The following is a 17575-nucleotide window of genomic DNA, read 5'->3' on the forward strand; positions in this document are numbered from 1 at the left end:
GATAGTTCAGGCCAGCATTATTCCTCCCAATCAAATCCCATCACTCACCCTTCAAGACCCATCATTTCCTGGGTGCCTGGCTGGCTCAGTTAGTAAAGCATGCAACCCTTGATCTCAGAATTGTGAGTTCAGGCCCCCACAGTAAGCAGAGCTTACTTTAAAAAAAAAAAGACCCATCTTTTCTTGAAAATCTTACCTGAAGGATCTGATATAAATTGACCTTTTTCCTCTACTAGCTGCAACTCTATTATATATTTTGGCATTTGATTATATTCAACTCAGTATAATATGTTTACCATTTTTAAAATGTCATATTCTAAGTCTTGAGATTCTAGCAAGATTTTAAGTTCTCATGTACAAAAAAAATACTTCATTTCTTTTTAATTGCACACCATACCGGGGTGGGGGCTCAAGATTTCCCAAAGTTCATTCAGTAAATCATTAATAGGAATTATTAGGAGAAAAAAAGGAAGGTTCAGAATCAAGTAAGTTTGGAAATAATTAGGTTCAAGGTCTTCTGCTGTAGGACTTCTAAGAGTCTTATTTAATATGTTAATATGCACTGTAAACCTCTAAATATGGAGGACAGTATATAACATTTCACAGACTTATTTGATGGAACTCTTTTTTCATGGAGCATCTATAGATCCTGAAGTTTTACAAACATACTCTGGGAATAAGTACTACACACTTATTGAATTACAGACATTAGTAAAATATCTGAAGTCTAGTCATTTTTTAAATAATTTGGGTACTACATAACTCTTTGAATATCAATTTAAATGAGTCTGTAGGTTTATTTGTTGGTCATTCTCTCATATTCTACTAGCTTTTTTCAGTTCTATTCAGGAAGGTCTCTCAAAGCGTTATCTGCACACTAGCTGAATCAGAAATCACCTGATTCCTCATTAAAGAAATATAACCTGTTAAACTAGAATCCCTGGAGTTGGAATATTTTTAATGAGGGCCTCCAAATGATTCTTAGTATCCAAAGTTTGAGGACTTCTCCCATATAAAACAGTTTAAGTATATGAGGCACATCATTCTAACTGCTGCACTATTCTACTGTATTTTTTTATCTTGGTAGGGTTTTAATTTTGGCTTGCCTCTGTGACAGAGACCTCAGAATAAGTAACATTATAAAAAGCTCCTTCCCTCCAAAGAAATCTAGGGATTTAAGCAAAGCAAATAACCAAAATGTAAATACATACAAAATAATTACTTCACCATTTAATTAACTTCAAGCTTTGGGAAAGCTTTTACCTACAAACCTGATGATACTAACAGTTAACCTTTAATAAGATGATCATAATGCTCAACTTCAACTTTTTCATCTTCAAAGCATTTTACTAGTTAATTATAACCTAACCCTTTGAGGGAAGGCGTTGCCAGTTTCAGGACAAAGATACTTAAGAGAGATTATGCAATCTACCCACAGTCATTTAGCAATGTGTGTCAGAGTGATTACAATCCATGAGTAAGAAAGGCATCTCTGACTAAGGGAATAATTTCATTTAACAAACATTTATTGACGACTCTACTGTGTACGTAAGACTTGGAGGACAATGGTAAAAAAAGATTAAGACCCATTTGAACTCAATACAAAATCTACTGGGTTGACAGTCACAAGGATAATATATGGCATAATATAGTGAGGAACATGATTCAAAGATGAGATAACTTCCAAGTGAAGTATAATAGTAAGTGCCAAATGCTACAAAAAATAAAAGTACAATGAAAAGATAAAGTTATTCCCACCTAAGTGGGAATTCTAACCCCAAGAAGAGTTAAATTTTTCCAGTTAGCAAAAATCATGTTCTCCTGGAGTCTGAGGCTCTTTAGTCATGCTCATCAGCTACTACAAATACTTGCCACTATTCTACCACAAATCTTATAAAAGTAGGCAAAACAATTTGAGAATAATAAAGCAGAGAACTTATGCTGCTCTACTTTTTAGGGAAGACTTCCTGCCCAGATCAGAATTTGTCAGAAATCTAGAACCTAGGATTTTAATGTAAAGACAAAAAGAATATACCCAAGTATAGCATTAAAAAAAAAAAAAAAAAAAATGATGGAGCGCCTGGGTATTCAGTCGGTTAAACATCCAACTTCATTCAGCTCAGGTCATGATCTCACGGTTCGTGGGTTCGAGCCCCACATCGGGCTCTGTGCTGACGGCTCAGAGCCTGAGCCTGCTTCAGATTCTGAGTCTCCATCTCTCTCCGTTCCTCCTCTGCTTGCACTCTGTCTCTCTCTCTCTCTCAAAATTAAACATTTAAAAAGAAAATTTAATAAAATAAAAAAAAATGAGACAGTCAAGGAAGTAAGTGAATTAGCAGACCATGAGATTAATTCGAGTCTTGATGATGGCCTCGTGTAGAATTGTGAAAGCAGAAAATAAATTGATTCCAGAAAGTAGAGTAACTGAGAAATTAGTGACACCAGTATTCAAATAAACACAATGTAACTGCAGGTTAGTAAAAAGTGGTTATTTTTTTTCAGTGAGTGTGGGGGGGAGCCGGGAGACAGATGTTAAAGGAAGAAGCATAATGCTGAACTCTAATTTCAAAAGTTAAGTTTAGAATTCTAGCCAGAAATCTAGGGAGAGGTGTATCGGGCTGTGGGAAATGCAGCTCTGAGACAGAGTGAGGTGAGGACTAGAGGATACATATGAAATGGCAATAAAAGGATCATAGATAATATACAGAATGAAAAACAGAGGGCAGAAGTAAAACTCTTAAAAAATGTCTATATTCGGGGCGCCTGGGTGGCTCAGTCAGTTGAACGTCTAACTTCGGCTCAGGTCATGATCTCATGGTTCGTGGGTTCAAGCCCCGCATCAAGCTCTGTGCTGACCGCTTGCTTAGAGCCTGGAGCCTGCTTCAGATTCTGTGTCTCCTTCTCTCTCTGCCCCTCCCGCTCATGCTTTGTCTCACTCTGTTTCTTAAAAATAAATGTAAACTGTTAAAAAAAAAATGCCTATATTCAAGCAATGAGCAGACAGGATCTTGTACAAACTAGTGAAAAATATAGTCTTTTACTAAAACAGCTTGGGGGGGGCGGGGGGATGGGGGGTAGGGGAAACTTGGGTGGCTAAGTCAGTTGAGCATCTGACTCCTGATTTCAGCTCAGGTCATGATCCCAGGGTCGTGGGATCAAGCCCCACATCCAGCTCCATTCTGAACATGATGCCTGCTTGGGACACTCCCTCTCTCTCTCCCTCTCTCTGCCCCTCTCCCCTGCTCAGGCTTTCTGTCTCCCTCTAAAAAAAAATAATAAAATAGAAATAAAAACACTGGGGAGTGGAAGTTTGTTCCAAAACAACTCAATGAGAGAAAAGCTGATAAAAAATGTGGGTTGGTAATTAGAAGGTCACTATAGGGGTACCTGGGTGGCTCAGTTGGTTAAGTGATTCTTGATTTCAGCTCAAGACATCATGATCTAATGGTCTGTGAGATGGAGCCTCACTTCCAGCTCTGCACTGACAATGCAGAACCTGCTTGGGATTCTCTCTTCCTCTCTGTTACCAAACACACATGTGCTCTCTCTCTCAAAATAAATAAACATGAAAAAAAAAAAAGTTACTATAACTTCTAACAGGGCAACCTCTGTGAAATGCAGGGTGGAAATCGCTAGATGAAGAACTGGGTACTTGGTGAGAAAGTACAGGGCATAACTATGAGCAACTCTCGTAAGAAGTGCCACTGTGGGGCGCCTGGGTGGCGCAGTCAGTTAAGCGTCCAACTTCAGCCAGGTCACGATCTCGCGGTCCGTGAGTTCGAGCCCCGCGTCAGGCTCTGGGCTGATGGCTCGGAGCCTGGAGCCTGTTTCCGATTCTGTGTCTCCCTCTCTCTCTGCACCTCCCTCGTTCATGCTCTGTCTCTCTCTGTCCCAAAAATAAATAAAAACGTTAAAAAAAAATTAAAAAAAAAAAAAAAAAGAAGTGCCACTGTGAAGAAAGAAGAGACAATAGTCTAAAGAGGTTACAAAGTCAAAGAAGTCAGGGAAGAATTTTATTTTATTTAAATGCCCCCTTTATTTTTTTTCTCAAGTACATTCTACTCCCAACATGGGGCTCGAACCCATGACCCCAAGATCAAGAGTCACATGTTCTACCAACTAAGCCAGCCAGGTACCCCAAGAATTTTCTTTTGCTTTTCTTTTTTTAAAGTTTATTTATGTATTTTTGAGAGAGAGAGAGAGAGACAGAGAAAGCATGAGTGAGGCAGGGACAGAGAGAGAGGGAAAGAGAGAATCCCAAGCAGGCTCCACACAGTCAGTGCAGAGCCTGATGTGGGGCTCAAACCCAGAAACCGTATGTTCTGGGATTATGACCTGAGCTGAAGTCAGATGTTTAACCGACTGAGCCTCCTAGGCACCCTAAGAATTTTATTTTTTAAACAGATAAGATGACCTGGGTGGCTCAGTCAGGTAAGCATCCAACTCTTGATCTCAGCTCAGGTCTTGATCTCAAGGTTCTTCAAGCCCCCACTTCCCCCACCCCCACCACAACCTCCCCGCATTGGACTCCGAGCTGGGCATGAAGCCTACTTTAAAAGAAAGAAAAAAAAGAAAAGGATAAGATGACCTGGTTTCTTGTAAATAGAAGGACACATGGAAGAGAATAAAATAAAATTTTAAAGAGTAAGATGACTGATGAGAAAAAGATCCTCAAAGAGACAAAACATAAACAAATAAGAACATTATCGCCCAGGTTAGATCAAAAAGTATATGAGTACAATCAATCTTTTCCAGTTTCCTTTGTAAGACAGTCTTTTTCCCTACCTTTTTAAAAAATAAGTACTCCTTGCTTTCATGAGAAAGCTTAGAAGTGCGGTCAATTTCTTTTTCTTTCAGCAGTTACCATGACTGCAGAAAACAAAACTCACACGGCTATTTATTTGCTTAGGGCCAATATTATTCTACAAAGTCCTCAAACTTCAGGCACACAAAAGGTCCTACATTTTCCTCAAACGTCCCAAAAGCAATGGCTTACTAGTTTAACATTTCTAAGCAAGAATGAATATGTGAAAGAATAGACAAACAAAATATATAGAAGTGAGCTGAGGAACTGTAAAAAGACAAAAACAATCTATTGTAAGTTATAATGCATTTTTCTTCCTGGAAGATAATTTTCAATCTGAAAATAATACATACTTTAAACGAGAGACATGGGTACAGAAAAATGCCACAAAATTTAAATACTGGACAGGACCAGTCTTATATTGCAGCACTACCACTGAATTAAAAACTACCATTTACCTCATAAGATTATTTGGAAGAACCAGTGAGGTAGTAGAAGTAACAAATATTAAACCTACAGCCTGACAGTGGATACAGTCTGAAGTAAGGATACTTGCTTGGCTTTCTAGGATTAATATAATTCCATAAGCTTATTAAATTCTCTTTAGCGATTCATTCTTTTTCACAAACAAAATTTATTAAGCACCTGTTATTGTGTTAGATACTAAAGATACTTGATGATGAGATAATCTCTGCCCTTCAAGAAAGTTAAAGTAGGGGCACCTAGGTGGCTCAGTAGGTTAAGTGTCTGACTTCGGCTCAGGTCATGATCTCACAGTTTGTGAGTTCAAGCCCCATTTGGGGCTCTGTGCTGACAGCTCAGAGCCTGGAGCGTGCTTCGGATTCTGTGTCTCCCTCTCTTTCTGCCCCTCCCCTGCTCACGCTGTCTCTCTCTGCCTCAAAAATAAGCAAACACACAAAAAATTTAAAAAAAGAAAAGAAAGTTAAAGCCTAACTCCTCCAATTACCCAGTGAGAAGTATATAAGAAGAGTGCTGAGAGCATTGGGGAGTGGTGTGCATATTGATTTTAGCCTGTTTAGAGGACAATATGGAAAAACCTATAAAAATTTAAAATACATACACCTTTAACCAAGTAATTCCACTTCATAAAAAAAAAAGTAATTTTCTGCTACATCTTTCATGATATTAAAAACATAGAGGTGTCTACGGCCATACCACCCTGAACGCGCCCGATCTCGTCTGATCTCGGAAACATAGAGGGACACATGGGTGGCTCAGTCCGTTGAGCCTGAGACCCCAGCTCAGGTCAAGATCTCACGGTTTGTGAGTACGATCCCCACATCCAGCTCTCTGCTGTCAGTGCAGAGCCTGCTTTAGATCCTCTGTCTCCCTCTCTCTCTCTCTCTCTGCCACTCTCTCCACTCTCCACTTCTCCACTCTCTCTCTCTCTCTCAAAAATAAACAAACATTTTAAAAAATTTAAAAAAACAAAAAAAATAGAGATAATTTGTGTACTAATAGGGAACAGCTGCAGAAGTGATGGTATAATAACACAACAAAATAGAAAATTATCAACAAGAACTAATATGCAAGAATATACACAATACATAGTTTACTATCATAAATAGCATATAGATTATAATTCCATATATGTAAAATATACACATATAAGTTACCCATAAATACATATGCAATGGTCTGGAAAGATGTACACAAACTTTAACAGTGGTTATTCCTAGGAAAAACAAACTGGAGGAATTAGGGAATATGGGAAGGTCTTTTATTTTTTTTCCTGTGTACTTCCATATTGTTTGAAATATTTATTTTATAATTTTTTATTTCATATTTTTTAATACAAATAAAACATTTTGCCAAAGATCCAAGGTCATGCGTCTTGTGTACCCTTTATGTTCAGTTGTCTATCTGGTACACAGTGTTACCCAATTAAAGATATCAAAGAATTTTTTAAAATTTCCTGGGGTGCCTGCCTGGTTCAGTCAGAAATGCATGTGACTCTTGAGCTCAGTGTCATGAGTTCAAGCCCCAAGTTGAATGCATAGATTACAAAAAAAAAAAAATACCCATTTTCAGTTGAAATGCTGCTTCTGAATAATTAACTGCATGCCCTTGAGCAACTATCACTTCCCCTCAATTCTTCCATCTAATAAATTTGGAGGCTGAATAAGAATAGTAAAAACTAAAAAATTAAAATTAAATTAAAATTCTAAATTTTAGGGGCGCCTGGGTGACTCAGTCGATTTAGCATCCGACTTCGGCTCAGGTCATGAACTCGCAGATTGTGAGTTCAAGCCCTGTGATTGTTGAGTTCAAGCCCTGCATCAGGCTCTGTGCTGACAGCTCAGAGCCTGGAGCCTGCTCTGGATTCTGTATCTCCCTCTCTCTCTGTCCTCCTTCCCCACTTGCACTCTGTGTGTGTCTCTCTCTCTCAAAAATAAAGATTTAAAAAAATAAATTAAAAAAATTCTAAATTTTAAACTATTTTCAAATTTTTAACATAGAATCCACCCACCAGTTCATGAATTTGTACCGCCATCTCATCTGTGCACACCTGTTGGTGAAGCTTCACCTGTTTCTATACATACATTTAAAACTTCTATAAGGTGTCATTCATTAAAAAGGAAGTATAGCTCTGCAATGGGGTTTGGTTTTTCAAAAGTAGCTTTCCCTTAACTTGCACAATCATGTACACAACCACAACACTCATCCAAAGTGTGAGTATTCAAGTATGCTCTGGTTAAAGGGTGTTAATAAGTTGTAAAGGAAATGAGTTTTTATCAAGCAACTTCAAGGCTTTATCCCAACAAATGGGCCACTTTACACATAGGCCAACAGGAGTCAGGTGAAAGAAGCACCAAATAACTCAAGTAACTGTCAGTTTCTTGTTTAGTCAAGTAACTGTCAGTAAATTTCTCCAGCATACCATCAAAAGTGCTTAAAAATAGTTTAATTATCAATTTAGGAATAAAATTTTTCTAGGTGTCAACATCTGAATATTATGAGTTCCATAAGGAATGAAAAGGGAGAGCAGTAGTATTTTTTTAAGTTTTTTATTTATTTTGAGAGAGAGAGTGAGCACATGTGAGGAAGGGAGGGACAGAGTGAGAGGAAGACAGAGAATCCCAAGCAGGCTCCACACTGTCAGCACAGAGCCCCACATGGGGCTCAAACCCACAAACTGTGAGATCATGACCTAAGCTGAAACCAAGAGTCAGACACTTAACTGGGCCACCCAGATGCCCCAAGAGATTAGTATTATTTGAAGAAACGATCATTTTAAATTATCATTAGAAATGATAAATTGGGGGGCTCAGAAGAGCATGAACTCATGATCTTGGGGTCATGAGTTGGAGCCCCACATTGGGTATAGAGATTACTTAAAAATAAATAAACTAATTAAGATAAAATAAAATGACATGATAAACTGGCCTCAAACTAAAAAACATGAAAAACCACAAACTAAAAGAGCAAAGATTGCCAAAAAAGGGTAAAGGAAAAACCCAAGCCTAAAATTAGCAAAATGTATGAACAAAGACCTAAAAACAAAAAACAAACAAACAAAAAAAAAGTATAAGCTTCAAAAGAGAAAGAATACCTACAAAAGAAAAAGAATCAGACCAACATCAAACTTCAAAAGTAACACTAGATACAAGATGACAATAAAGTCATATTCTTTAAGTATTAGACCTACAATTTTATATATCCAGCCAATTTTTTATTTAAATGAAAGAACATAATGAAAACATTTTCAGCCATGTAATGCCTCAGAAAGTTTGTTACAAAAAGTCCCAAACTGAAAATATTCTTGGAGGAAATATTCACAAAAAAGAGAAATAAAGAATAATATGAGACACAAAAAAAGTAAGATCATCAGGGGCGCCTGAATGGCTCAGTCGGTTAAGTGACCAATTCTTGATCTTAGCTCAGGTCTTGATCTCAGGGTCATGAGTTCAAGCCCCGCACTGGACTCCACACTGGGTGCAGAGACTATTTTAAAAATCAGGGAAAAAAAAGGTAATCATATCGGTACTTGAGAAAAATTTATTGTTACTGGAAAAAAAATTCCAAATTAAAGAAAAAGACAAAGTACTTATATCCATAAAAATATCAGAACTAAAATTCTAGACAATACAGCATAGGAAGGAAGGTGGAACATTATAAGAGAATGTTAAATAGTATGTGGCTTTAAAGAAAAAAAAACAGAAGTCAATAAACAGAAATTTAGGTCTTATGAGCAATTAAGCGCGCGCGCACACACACACACACAGAATATTTAACTTTAAAATAATCAGAAGAGATGGGGCACCTGTGTGGCTTAGTTGGTTAATTCTCCTCAGGTCACCATCTTGATTTTGCCTCAGGTCATGATCTCATGGGCTGACAGTGCAGAGATCGCTTGGGATTCCCTTTCTTTGCCCCTCCATTCCTCGCACTCTCTCTCTCAAAACTCAGTAACTTGATAGATAGATAGATAGATAGATAGATAGATAGATAGATAGATAGACAGACAGACAGATAAAATCATCAGAAGAGGGGCACCTGGCTGGTTCAGTCAGTGGAGCATGCAACCCTTGATCTTGAGGTCGTGAGCTCAAGCCCCAAGTTGGTGCAGAGCTTACTTAAAATATATCTATGGATATATGTAGATATGTATAGATATAGGGGATGCCTGGGTGGCTCAGTTGGTTAGGCGTCCGACTTTGGCTCAGGTTATGATCCCACAGTTTGTGGGTTCAAGCCCTGCATGGATTCTGCAATGGCAGTGCAGAGCCTGCTTGGGATTGATATTCTCTCTCCCTCCCTCCCTCTCCCTTCCTCCCTCTGTGCCCCTACCCCACTTGCATTCTCTCTAAAAAAACTTTAAAAATTAAATAAATAAATACAAACACACACACACACACACACACACACACACACACACACACACACACACATATATACACACACACACATAGGGGTAGCTAGGTGGCTCAGTCAGTTGGGCGTTTGACTCTTGGGTTTCAGCTCAGGTCATGGTCTTGCAGCTCATGGTTTGGGCCCTACATCTGGCTCCACATTGCCAGTGAGGAGCCTGCTTAGGATTCTCTGTCTCAAAATAAAAAAACTTTACATATACATACACATATTTGTATACCTATGTATATGCACACAGATACATACATACGTATGTATACACATATGTATACACACGCATGCATATATACATCAGGATTTGAACAAGAACTTAGGTAGAATCTTAACATGGGACAAGAGATTTAAGTATCTAAATAATCAATAAATCCACACTATAATGTTTCCCATCTCCTAATGTTTTCCATCATATATATTTTTCTACACCAAATACAAAATATGCATTTTTCTTAAGCAAATAACATTTACCAAAACTGACAGTGTATTAGGTCACAAGAAAAAGCATCTAATTCCATACTAGGTTATGTGAGTAATGTTCCTTGCTCTTGGATTTATTATAAAGGTGTCAATTCTCTGTGAATTAATCTTGGAATTCAAATAATTTCCTAATTAAAATTCTAGCTGGATCTTTTGAGGAATTCTAATCTTAACTGGAAATGTTTATGAAAAGAACGAAGATCCTTGAAAATCTAAGTTAACTTTGAAAATAACAAAGAGAAGGAACTTGTCTTTTAGAATATTAAGATATATTCCTAAACTAGTCCTAAAAACAGTATGGTACTGACACCAGAACAGGCCAACAAAAATATGAGAACAGAACATATACAGGAACTTAGCATACAGCACTATATTAGCAAGATAGCATATTAGCAATAAAGCAATATAGAATATTAGCAAGTAGCACTATAAACAATAGGTTATAAATCAAAGATCTAAATAGGAAAAATTAAGCATGTGAAAAGAGTCATAATATAAACAGTATCCCTCACTACGACACAAAGAAGGTTAAAAGCCACCGATCACTGATACTTTTGGAAAACAAGAAAAGTTAACTTTAGTAGAAAGCAGAAAAACGGGCAAAAAATATTAACAACATGAGGAGGTTAACACAGCATATAACATAAAAAGACTGCACTGCACAACTCCAGGGGGGGTACCCTTCACATAGACTGTAGTGTGAATGGTGCCTTCTTGACTTTTTGCAGTATGGCAGCCCTATTAACAGTGAACCAAAGAGGCAAAACTTCTTGCCCATAATGCACTTACATTTTAATGTGGTAGGTGTGTCATAAACATGGATTGATTAAATGCAAAAACAAAGGAGTAAGCAAGCCCCACTACCAAAAGTCAGGTTGAATGATCTCCAAGTTCTTATCTCACAAGATCAGAGAGCATATCATTTTATGGTTATGTGAAGCACCCCTGGCTCAAAGATCCTAATTTGGGTCCTAGAATACAAACACTAATAGTGCTAAATGTGTTTCATTCACTAGTATGTATCATCATTTATAAATATGCCATATAATGTCTCTTCAAGAGGTTTTAAAACATGAAACATTTTTTCAAAGGGAAAACACGTACCTCCAAAATAGATTCTCAGAGCATGAAAGAAAATGTATGGGCCGCCTGGGTGGCTCAGTCATTTGAGCATTCAACTTTGGCTCAGGTCAAGATCTCATGGTTTGCGAGTTCAAGACCGACGGTGGGCTCTGTGCTGACAGCATAGAGCCTGCTTGGGATTCTCTCTCTCTCCCTCTCTCTGCCCCTCGCTTGCTCTCATGCCTGCGCACTTTCTCTCTCTCAAAAGTAAATAAGTAAACGTTTTTTAACAAAAGAAAAAAAATGTACACACTGATAAATATTGCCAAGCGGAGGGAAAAGATGGCAGCCCAAGTACACCTCTAATGCAGACCACCACAATACCCTAGACTTACTCCACAGGGATTTTTTTTCTCCAAGTCATCTTTACAATATTGCAAAATGATCTCTGAACAACATGTCTGCTCCTCTTCCTACAACCACTCCCTGAAATCAGGTAGCAAACAATCACTGAAAATCGCTATCCTGTATTTCACATCCCTACAGGCTACTGTTCCCACTTTCAGTCCCAATACAATCCTAAAGCACAACTCCAGATAGTCTAGTAAAAATCTGTCTATACACAGTATATAGAGTATTTCCTGACTGTACAATAGCTGCCTTCTTTCCTTCTCAGATATTTGTGGAAACTACTGCTTGCACAGCAACAAAAAGTAGTGATAAATACAGATGTGATAGTAAAATATAAAGCAGAGAAGAAAGAACTAGATTTAAATATTAAATCTACTTATTATCTACTTATTATCACTTACTACCTATTTGGTCTTCTAGTCTAGAGTCAGGAGGAAAATTTTCTTGTTTTTATGTATGGTAAGCAAACATTCAATGTATGATTTTTCCCCTTTGTACGTTCATACAACTGTTTATCCAAAAATCCCAAATCCCTTTTACTCAATAACTCACTTTTCACAAAATCCTTCCCTAGCAGGAAGGCATAACAAATATACTCCCAATATAAGAACACAAACCCAAATATCAACAAATCAACCCAGCTGAAGTCACTGGTCTGGTCCTTAGTTCTTCTAACAAGTAGTAATCCTATCACCTGTCCAGCTGGTTTCCAGAGGCTAGAGGTTTCTCTATAATTAGGTATTTAAGAGACAAGCACTCAAGGATCTATCAAAGAATGGTCACAAAGACTACCTGCCACGGAAAAGAGCTTAAGAAATTAACATCCTTCACTTCTACAGGTGTTGTAAATTTCATCTAGGACCTTAAAAACTGCAAGTTTGGGTACCTAGGTGGCTCACTGGATTGAGCGGTAGTTAGACTTTAGCTCAGGTCATGAGCTCACAGTTCATGGGTTCCAGCCCCATGTCCGGCTTTGCACTGGCATCACGAAGCCTGCTCCAGATTCTGTCTCCCTCTCTCTCTGCCCCTACCCCACTTGGCTTTCTCTCTCAAAAATAAATAAACATTAAAAAAAAATTTTTTTAACTGCAAGTTTGAATATCTGGACTACAGAAATGATCAGTAATTGATTTGTTTTAAGTTGCATTTTCAATTGGTTACCACAGATAATCCTATGAACTCCACAGCTACTTTGGTTCAAAGCTGTGAAGGGATATTGCTTACCACATTACTCAAGATACACACACATATGTATACGTATATATATTACATTTCCATAATACATATAAGGAAAAACTTTACTCTGAAAGACTTGTATTTTTCCCTACTTATCTCAGAGTCCTATAAGTTATTACATTTTACTCTCAGACTTCTCTTCTGTTTAACCATCAACTTCAGCCACTCTGTTGTAGTATATCGGTAAATGCATGGGTGTTGGAAAAGAATAAGTACAGGGTGATAAAGGAGCATACTACAGAAGGACCCAAGGATTTTTTTTTTTAATGAAATTACGATAAAGCAAATTTACCTATAAAGTTACTCAAAATATTTATTTTGACCCTCTCAACTAAGATGTGGACTCAAAGAATACTATAAAACCTTCTCAAAAAGCACAAAAAGCTAGTGATGAAGCCAAAAGCAAACACGCCTAATAGAAAAAAGAGTTGAAATATTGTTCAAAACTGCTTTCCAATTCTGTGAATACAATTATTAGTTCGCTGAGAGGAACTCTTTGATGGAGCAAACAAATGCTAATTACTGATCATCAGATTAACTGACCTAAAAGAGGTCAAACTTTAAATATACTAAACAAACAAAAGAAGCCAGGAACGAGAGTAATTATAACTCAACACAGAGCAGAAGTCAGCTTGACATTTAAAAAGTGTGGGTTCAAGAAAATCCTTCCAATAACCTACTTGGAAGAAAGGCAAACTATACGCACAGCTCAGGTCCTATGGCTTTTTAAAGCAAACGAAATATGTAGACACAGCCCATGAAATCTAAAAAGAGGGACGCCTGGGTGGTTCAGTCAGTTGAGGGTCCAATATTGATTTTGGCTCGGGTCATGATCCTAGGGTCGTAAGATTGAGCCCACATCAAGGCTCTACACTGAGCATGAAACTGCTTGAGATTCTCTCTCCCTCTGCCCCTCTCCCTCTGCCCCTCTCCCCTGCTTGTGCTCTCTCTAGAAAGAAAGGAAGAAAGAAAGAACTGAAAGAAAGAAGGAAAGAAAGAGAACAAAGAAAAGAACAGAAAGAAAGAAAGAAAGAAAGAGAAGGAGAAAGAAAGAAAGAAAGAAAGAAAGAAAGAAAGAAAGAAAGAAAGAGAAAAAAGAAAGAACTAAAAGAATCCTGGGGGGCAGAAAGAGGGAAGATCAGCATCAAGCGTGAAGAACACACAAAAGCAGAAAAAGGAGAACCTCCTCAATTATGTATCTTATAAAGAATACATTTCTTCCTACCAAAATAAAAAGAGTCTCCTAAAGCAACAGCATGAACAACCCCATTTTCCATCAAGTCTTCACAGATGCCAGCAAATGTCTAAAACTCCAGACAGAGAGTACCCTTAAATACACTGGAAAGAGTATTAAATTCTTATAATTCATAAAACCAACTTGAGAGGAAGAGTTTACCAGGCCCAAATCAACCCACTTTAGAAATACACAGCAATGAAAAATACACAAATTTCTTCATAAATATATAGTCCATAAGCTTAACAAATTCAGAATTATAACTTTCCTCTTTTAAAGGACCAATCACAATATAGGATTAGAAAATCCTTTACATTTCTCAGAGAAAGCCATTAGAGCATTCTATCACCTACTACAGCCAGAAGACAAGTCTTCTTAAAACTGAAAAACAAACATTTTAAAGTAAATCTTCATTAGCGTATTATTTATGACCTTTTAAAACATTCTAAAAGGATCCCTGAAACAAAGTTTCACCAGCCTCCTTCTAGAAAAAGCTCTAATACCTTTCATTCCTCCAGCAATTTAAAAGCTACCAAATGTTCATTTCTACATTAGATTATTGATTCCTTGCCTTTTAACATCTCCATAACAGCTGCTTGACAAATTACTTCACCTTATTCCTCAGGGGATAAGGACAGCATGCTATGCATGAATTCCAAAATGGGACCACAAACTGATCAGTGACAGATGAGCTAATTGCTTCAGATGAATTAGACACTGCTCTAATAGACTGGGCATTCATACCATTATACTACAATTAAATAGTACACTAAACATTTTATTTGAACTTAGGTATAGAGAACAGACCTTTCTTAAATTTACTTTTATTTTAAAATAAATGTTAGCTTCAAAAAGTCAGTAAGTCTGTACACGTTTGGAATAATCTCTACAAAAAGCCAAGTTTTCAGAAAAATTATTCTAGTTTGCACAACTTTAAGATCTAGCTTTCATATTTTAACCTAAGAGATCTGTTAACCCCAAAACAGTCTACTAACAAGGCAGTTTTCAAAACATTTTTATTTTAGCAAAATAAAAGCCGAATATATTTTCAAAGATACAATAAATACATTTTGGTAAAATATATCTGTTGTATTTGCCTCGATTCATTCCGATCAGTGTCAGAACAGTATGACATACAGAGAAAAAGCACACACAAACCGTAATCTTGTAGACCCCATAGAAAATAAAATATTGCTTCCCTCCCACAAGAATAACAAAATGGTGTGGGTTTAAAGGAGCATTTTAAATGAACAGCAATTCCCAGCCAAATTACTCTTGGTTAAATTACCCTCTTGCTAGACAGAAGCAATACTCTTTTCTGAATTCATAACCAATCTTGTAACACAAACTTATCAATTCCCTTAAAGTGCTAAAACAAGTTCTAGCTTATAGTTTTATACTATAATGAAATCTCAAGATCTTTCAACCACTTTTTAAAAAACCTAAATCACCAGCCTTCTTCAAATGTGTTGGCAACAGTGTGACAACGATGCTGTTAATTCACCTTCTAATCAACTATTCCCATAACAAAAACGCACACATCCAGGAAACCATACAATTTGAAACAGTGTCTACTATCCAAAACATTCGACATGCTCCTTTTGTGACTTGAAAGCTCTACCAGGTCCCTACTAGAACCTGGGTTAGCTAGCTGGCTGATTCTCCAGCTACAAAATCATGCTCGATCTCTCCTGCCTGGAGAGGCGATAGCGTTGATTTTGTTTTTAAAGTTGGTGTCAGAGCAGCTACAAACTTTTTTCATCATCCCTGCCTGGCTGCCAACTGGAGCTCTCCGTTCACTTCCTCACCAACTTGAACCACCCCCAAACAGTTTGAGAGTAAGCTGGAGTTAGACACCGGCAGGAGCTGACACACTTACGAGAAGGGTTTGACACCGCAGAAAACTTTCACTTCTCTTCTCCCAGCCCTTCCACCCGGGGACTCCGGCCTTTCGCTCTTGCTCCCCTAGAATTCCCCTCTAAGGCAGGGCAAGGACACGGAAACCAGACTGTTCCAATGTCCCCGAAAAGACACCCCCCCCCCCAGCCCTCTCCCCCAGACCCCAGTCCTGTTCTTCACACAAAAGAGCCAGAGCAGCAAAGCTATCGCAGCCCTACCTAGCCGGGTACCATCCTTCACCGCACCCGCAGACCCGGTCCCCAGCCGCCCAAGCGGTCTCCACTGGAGGCTTCCTGCCGTAACCCGGCCAGACAAAGCCCCGGCGGCCGGGCCGGCACTCGGAAGCCTCCGGACTCGGGCCGCCGCGCTCTTACCCGGGCCTCTTCCAGAGCGACGCCGGCACCACCGCTTCCCCCGGCCTTGGCGCCGGGGCAGCTGGCAGCGCGGGTCTTGGAGGAGCGGGTCCGAGAGGAGATGAAATGGCTGCTGCCTCCGGTCGCCCCAGGCTCTGCTCCGGCCCCAGGCCCAGGCCCAGGCCCAGGCGACTTGGACCCGAGAAGACGCAGAGAGCTCTTCCGGGTGTTCACCATGGTCCAGCCAGGAGGACGGGGTCCACACAGCGCCCGCCGCGCCTGGGAGAGCCGAGGAAGGCCGGCCCGCCGGCCGGGCAGTCAGGGCCAGTGAAGCCGGGCCGGGAGAGACGAGCCGACCCGGACTCTGCGGAGCGCAGACGAGGACAGGCGAGAGTAGGGCAGACGAAGGGAAGTAGGCGTGAGAAGGCAGAAAGCGGGAGGCGGGAGCGATACTCCAGGCCGACAGCTCAGACCCTCCACCGGCTTCGCCCTCCTCAGCGGGAGCCGAGCGGAGCCGCCATTTCTGCCCCTTTCTCTCTCGTTCTCGCTCTCGAGCTCCGTGCGTCAGGGATCCAGCGCCGCAGGGCCGACGAGACCGCTTCCGGCCGTGGCCGCTGCGGGGCGCTGCAGGGTCGGCCAGCCCTTCTCCTGTCCGCTCCCCCTCCTCTCCCTCCGCCCCTCCAGCAGGCCCCGCCCAGCGGCGCGGCGTCAGCGCTCGGCGGCGGGGGGAGGGGGGGGCGGGGCAAGGGACGCTCTGGACTATGTGAGCTCTATGGTTCATAGGTCTGGCCCCGAGTCTAGGAGGGGGATGAGAATAACCAGAAACGGCGCGGAACGAGCTAGAGCGCTGGAGTTGACCCTGGGACTCTCACGCCCTGCGAGGCCCGAATACCCTAGTATCTCCGCCATCGCTCCAGGTGGCTTGGATACAGCCAGGAACGACTGGCAAAGGCGGGGGGATACACGGGGACAGGGGAGGACGAGGGCGCGGTGACCTGAGTTGGAATCCCAGAGGTACCCGAGGCAGGACACCGAACTTGAGTCGCACTTTTCGTGCCAGTGAAAATGAGACTATGGTAAATTAGATCTGTGCGGCTTCTGGCACATGGTAAGTTGAAGAAAGAACAAACGCTAGACCGCTGTGTCTTTAAACAAAGCAAGAAAGGGTTGTTTTCTATAACCTTTGCCAGATGTAAGGCGGAGTCACAA

General features: G+C 39.9%; 1 protein-coding gene across 4 annotated transcripts in view; it reads right to left on the reverse strand.

Annotated features, from left to right (window-relative positions):
- The window catches only part of ATAD2B (ATPase family AAA domain containing 2B), a 166930-nt gene extending 150193 nt beyond the window's left edge, over positions 1 to 16737 (reverse strand). For all 4 annotated transcript variants that reach the window (XM_086700107.1, XM_086700106.1, XM_086700105.1 and 1 more), the window contains exon 1: positions 16388 to 16737. In XM_086700107.1, coding sequence (XP_086556233.1) covers positions 16388 to 16603 — 216 coding nt within the window. In that variant the 5' untranslated portion in view covers positions 16604 to 16737. The remainder of the gene's footprint in view (positions 1 to 16387) is intronic.
- Positions 16738 to 17575: the final 838 nt, after the last annotated feature.

Source organism: Puma concolor, chromosome A3, assembly GCF_028749965.1.
Source record: "Puma concolor isolate L17-30 chromosome A3, mPumCon1.1.hap2, whole genome shotgun sequence".
NCBI lineage: Eukaryota > Metazoa > Chordata > Mammalia > Carnivora > Felidae > Puma > Puma concolor.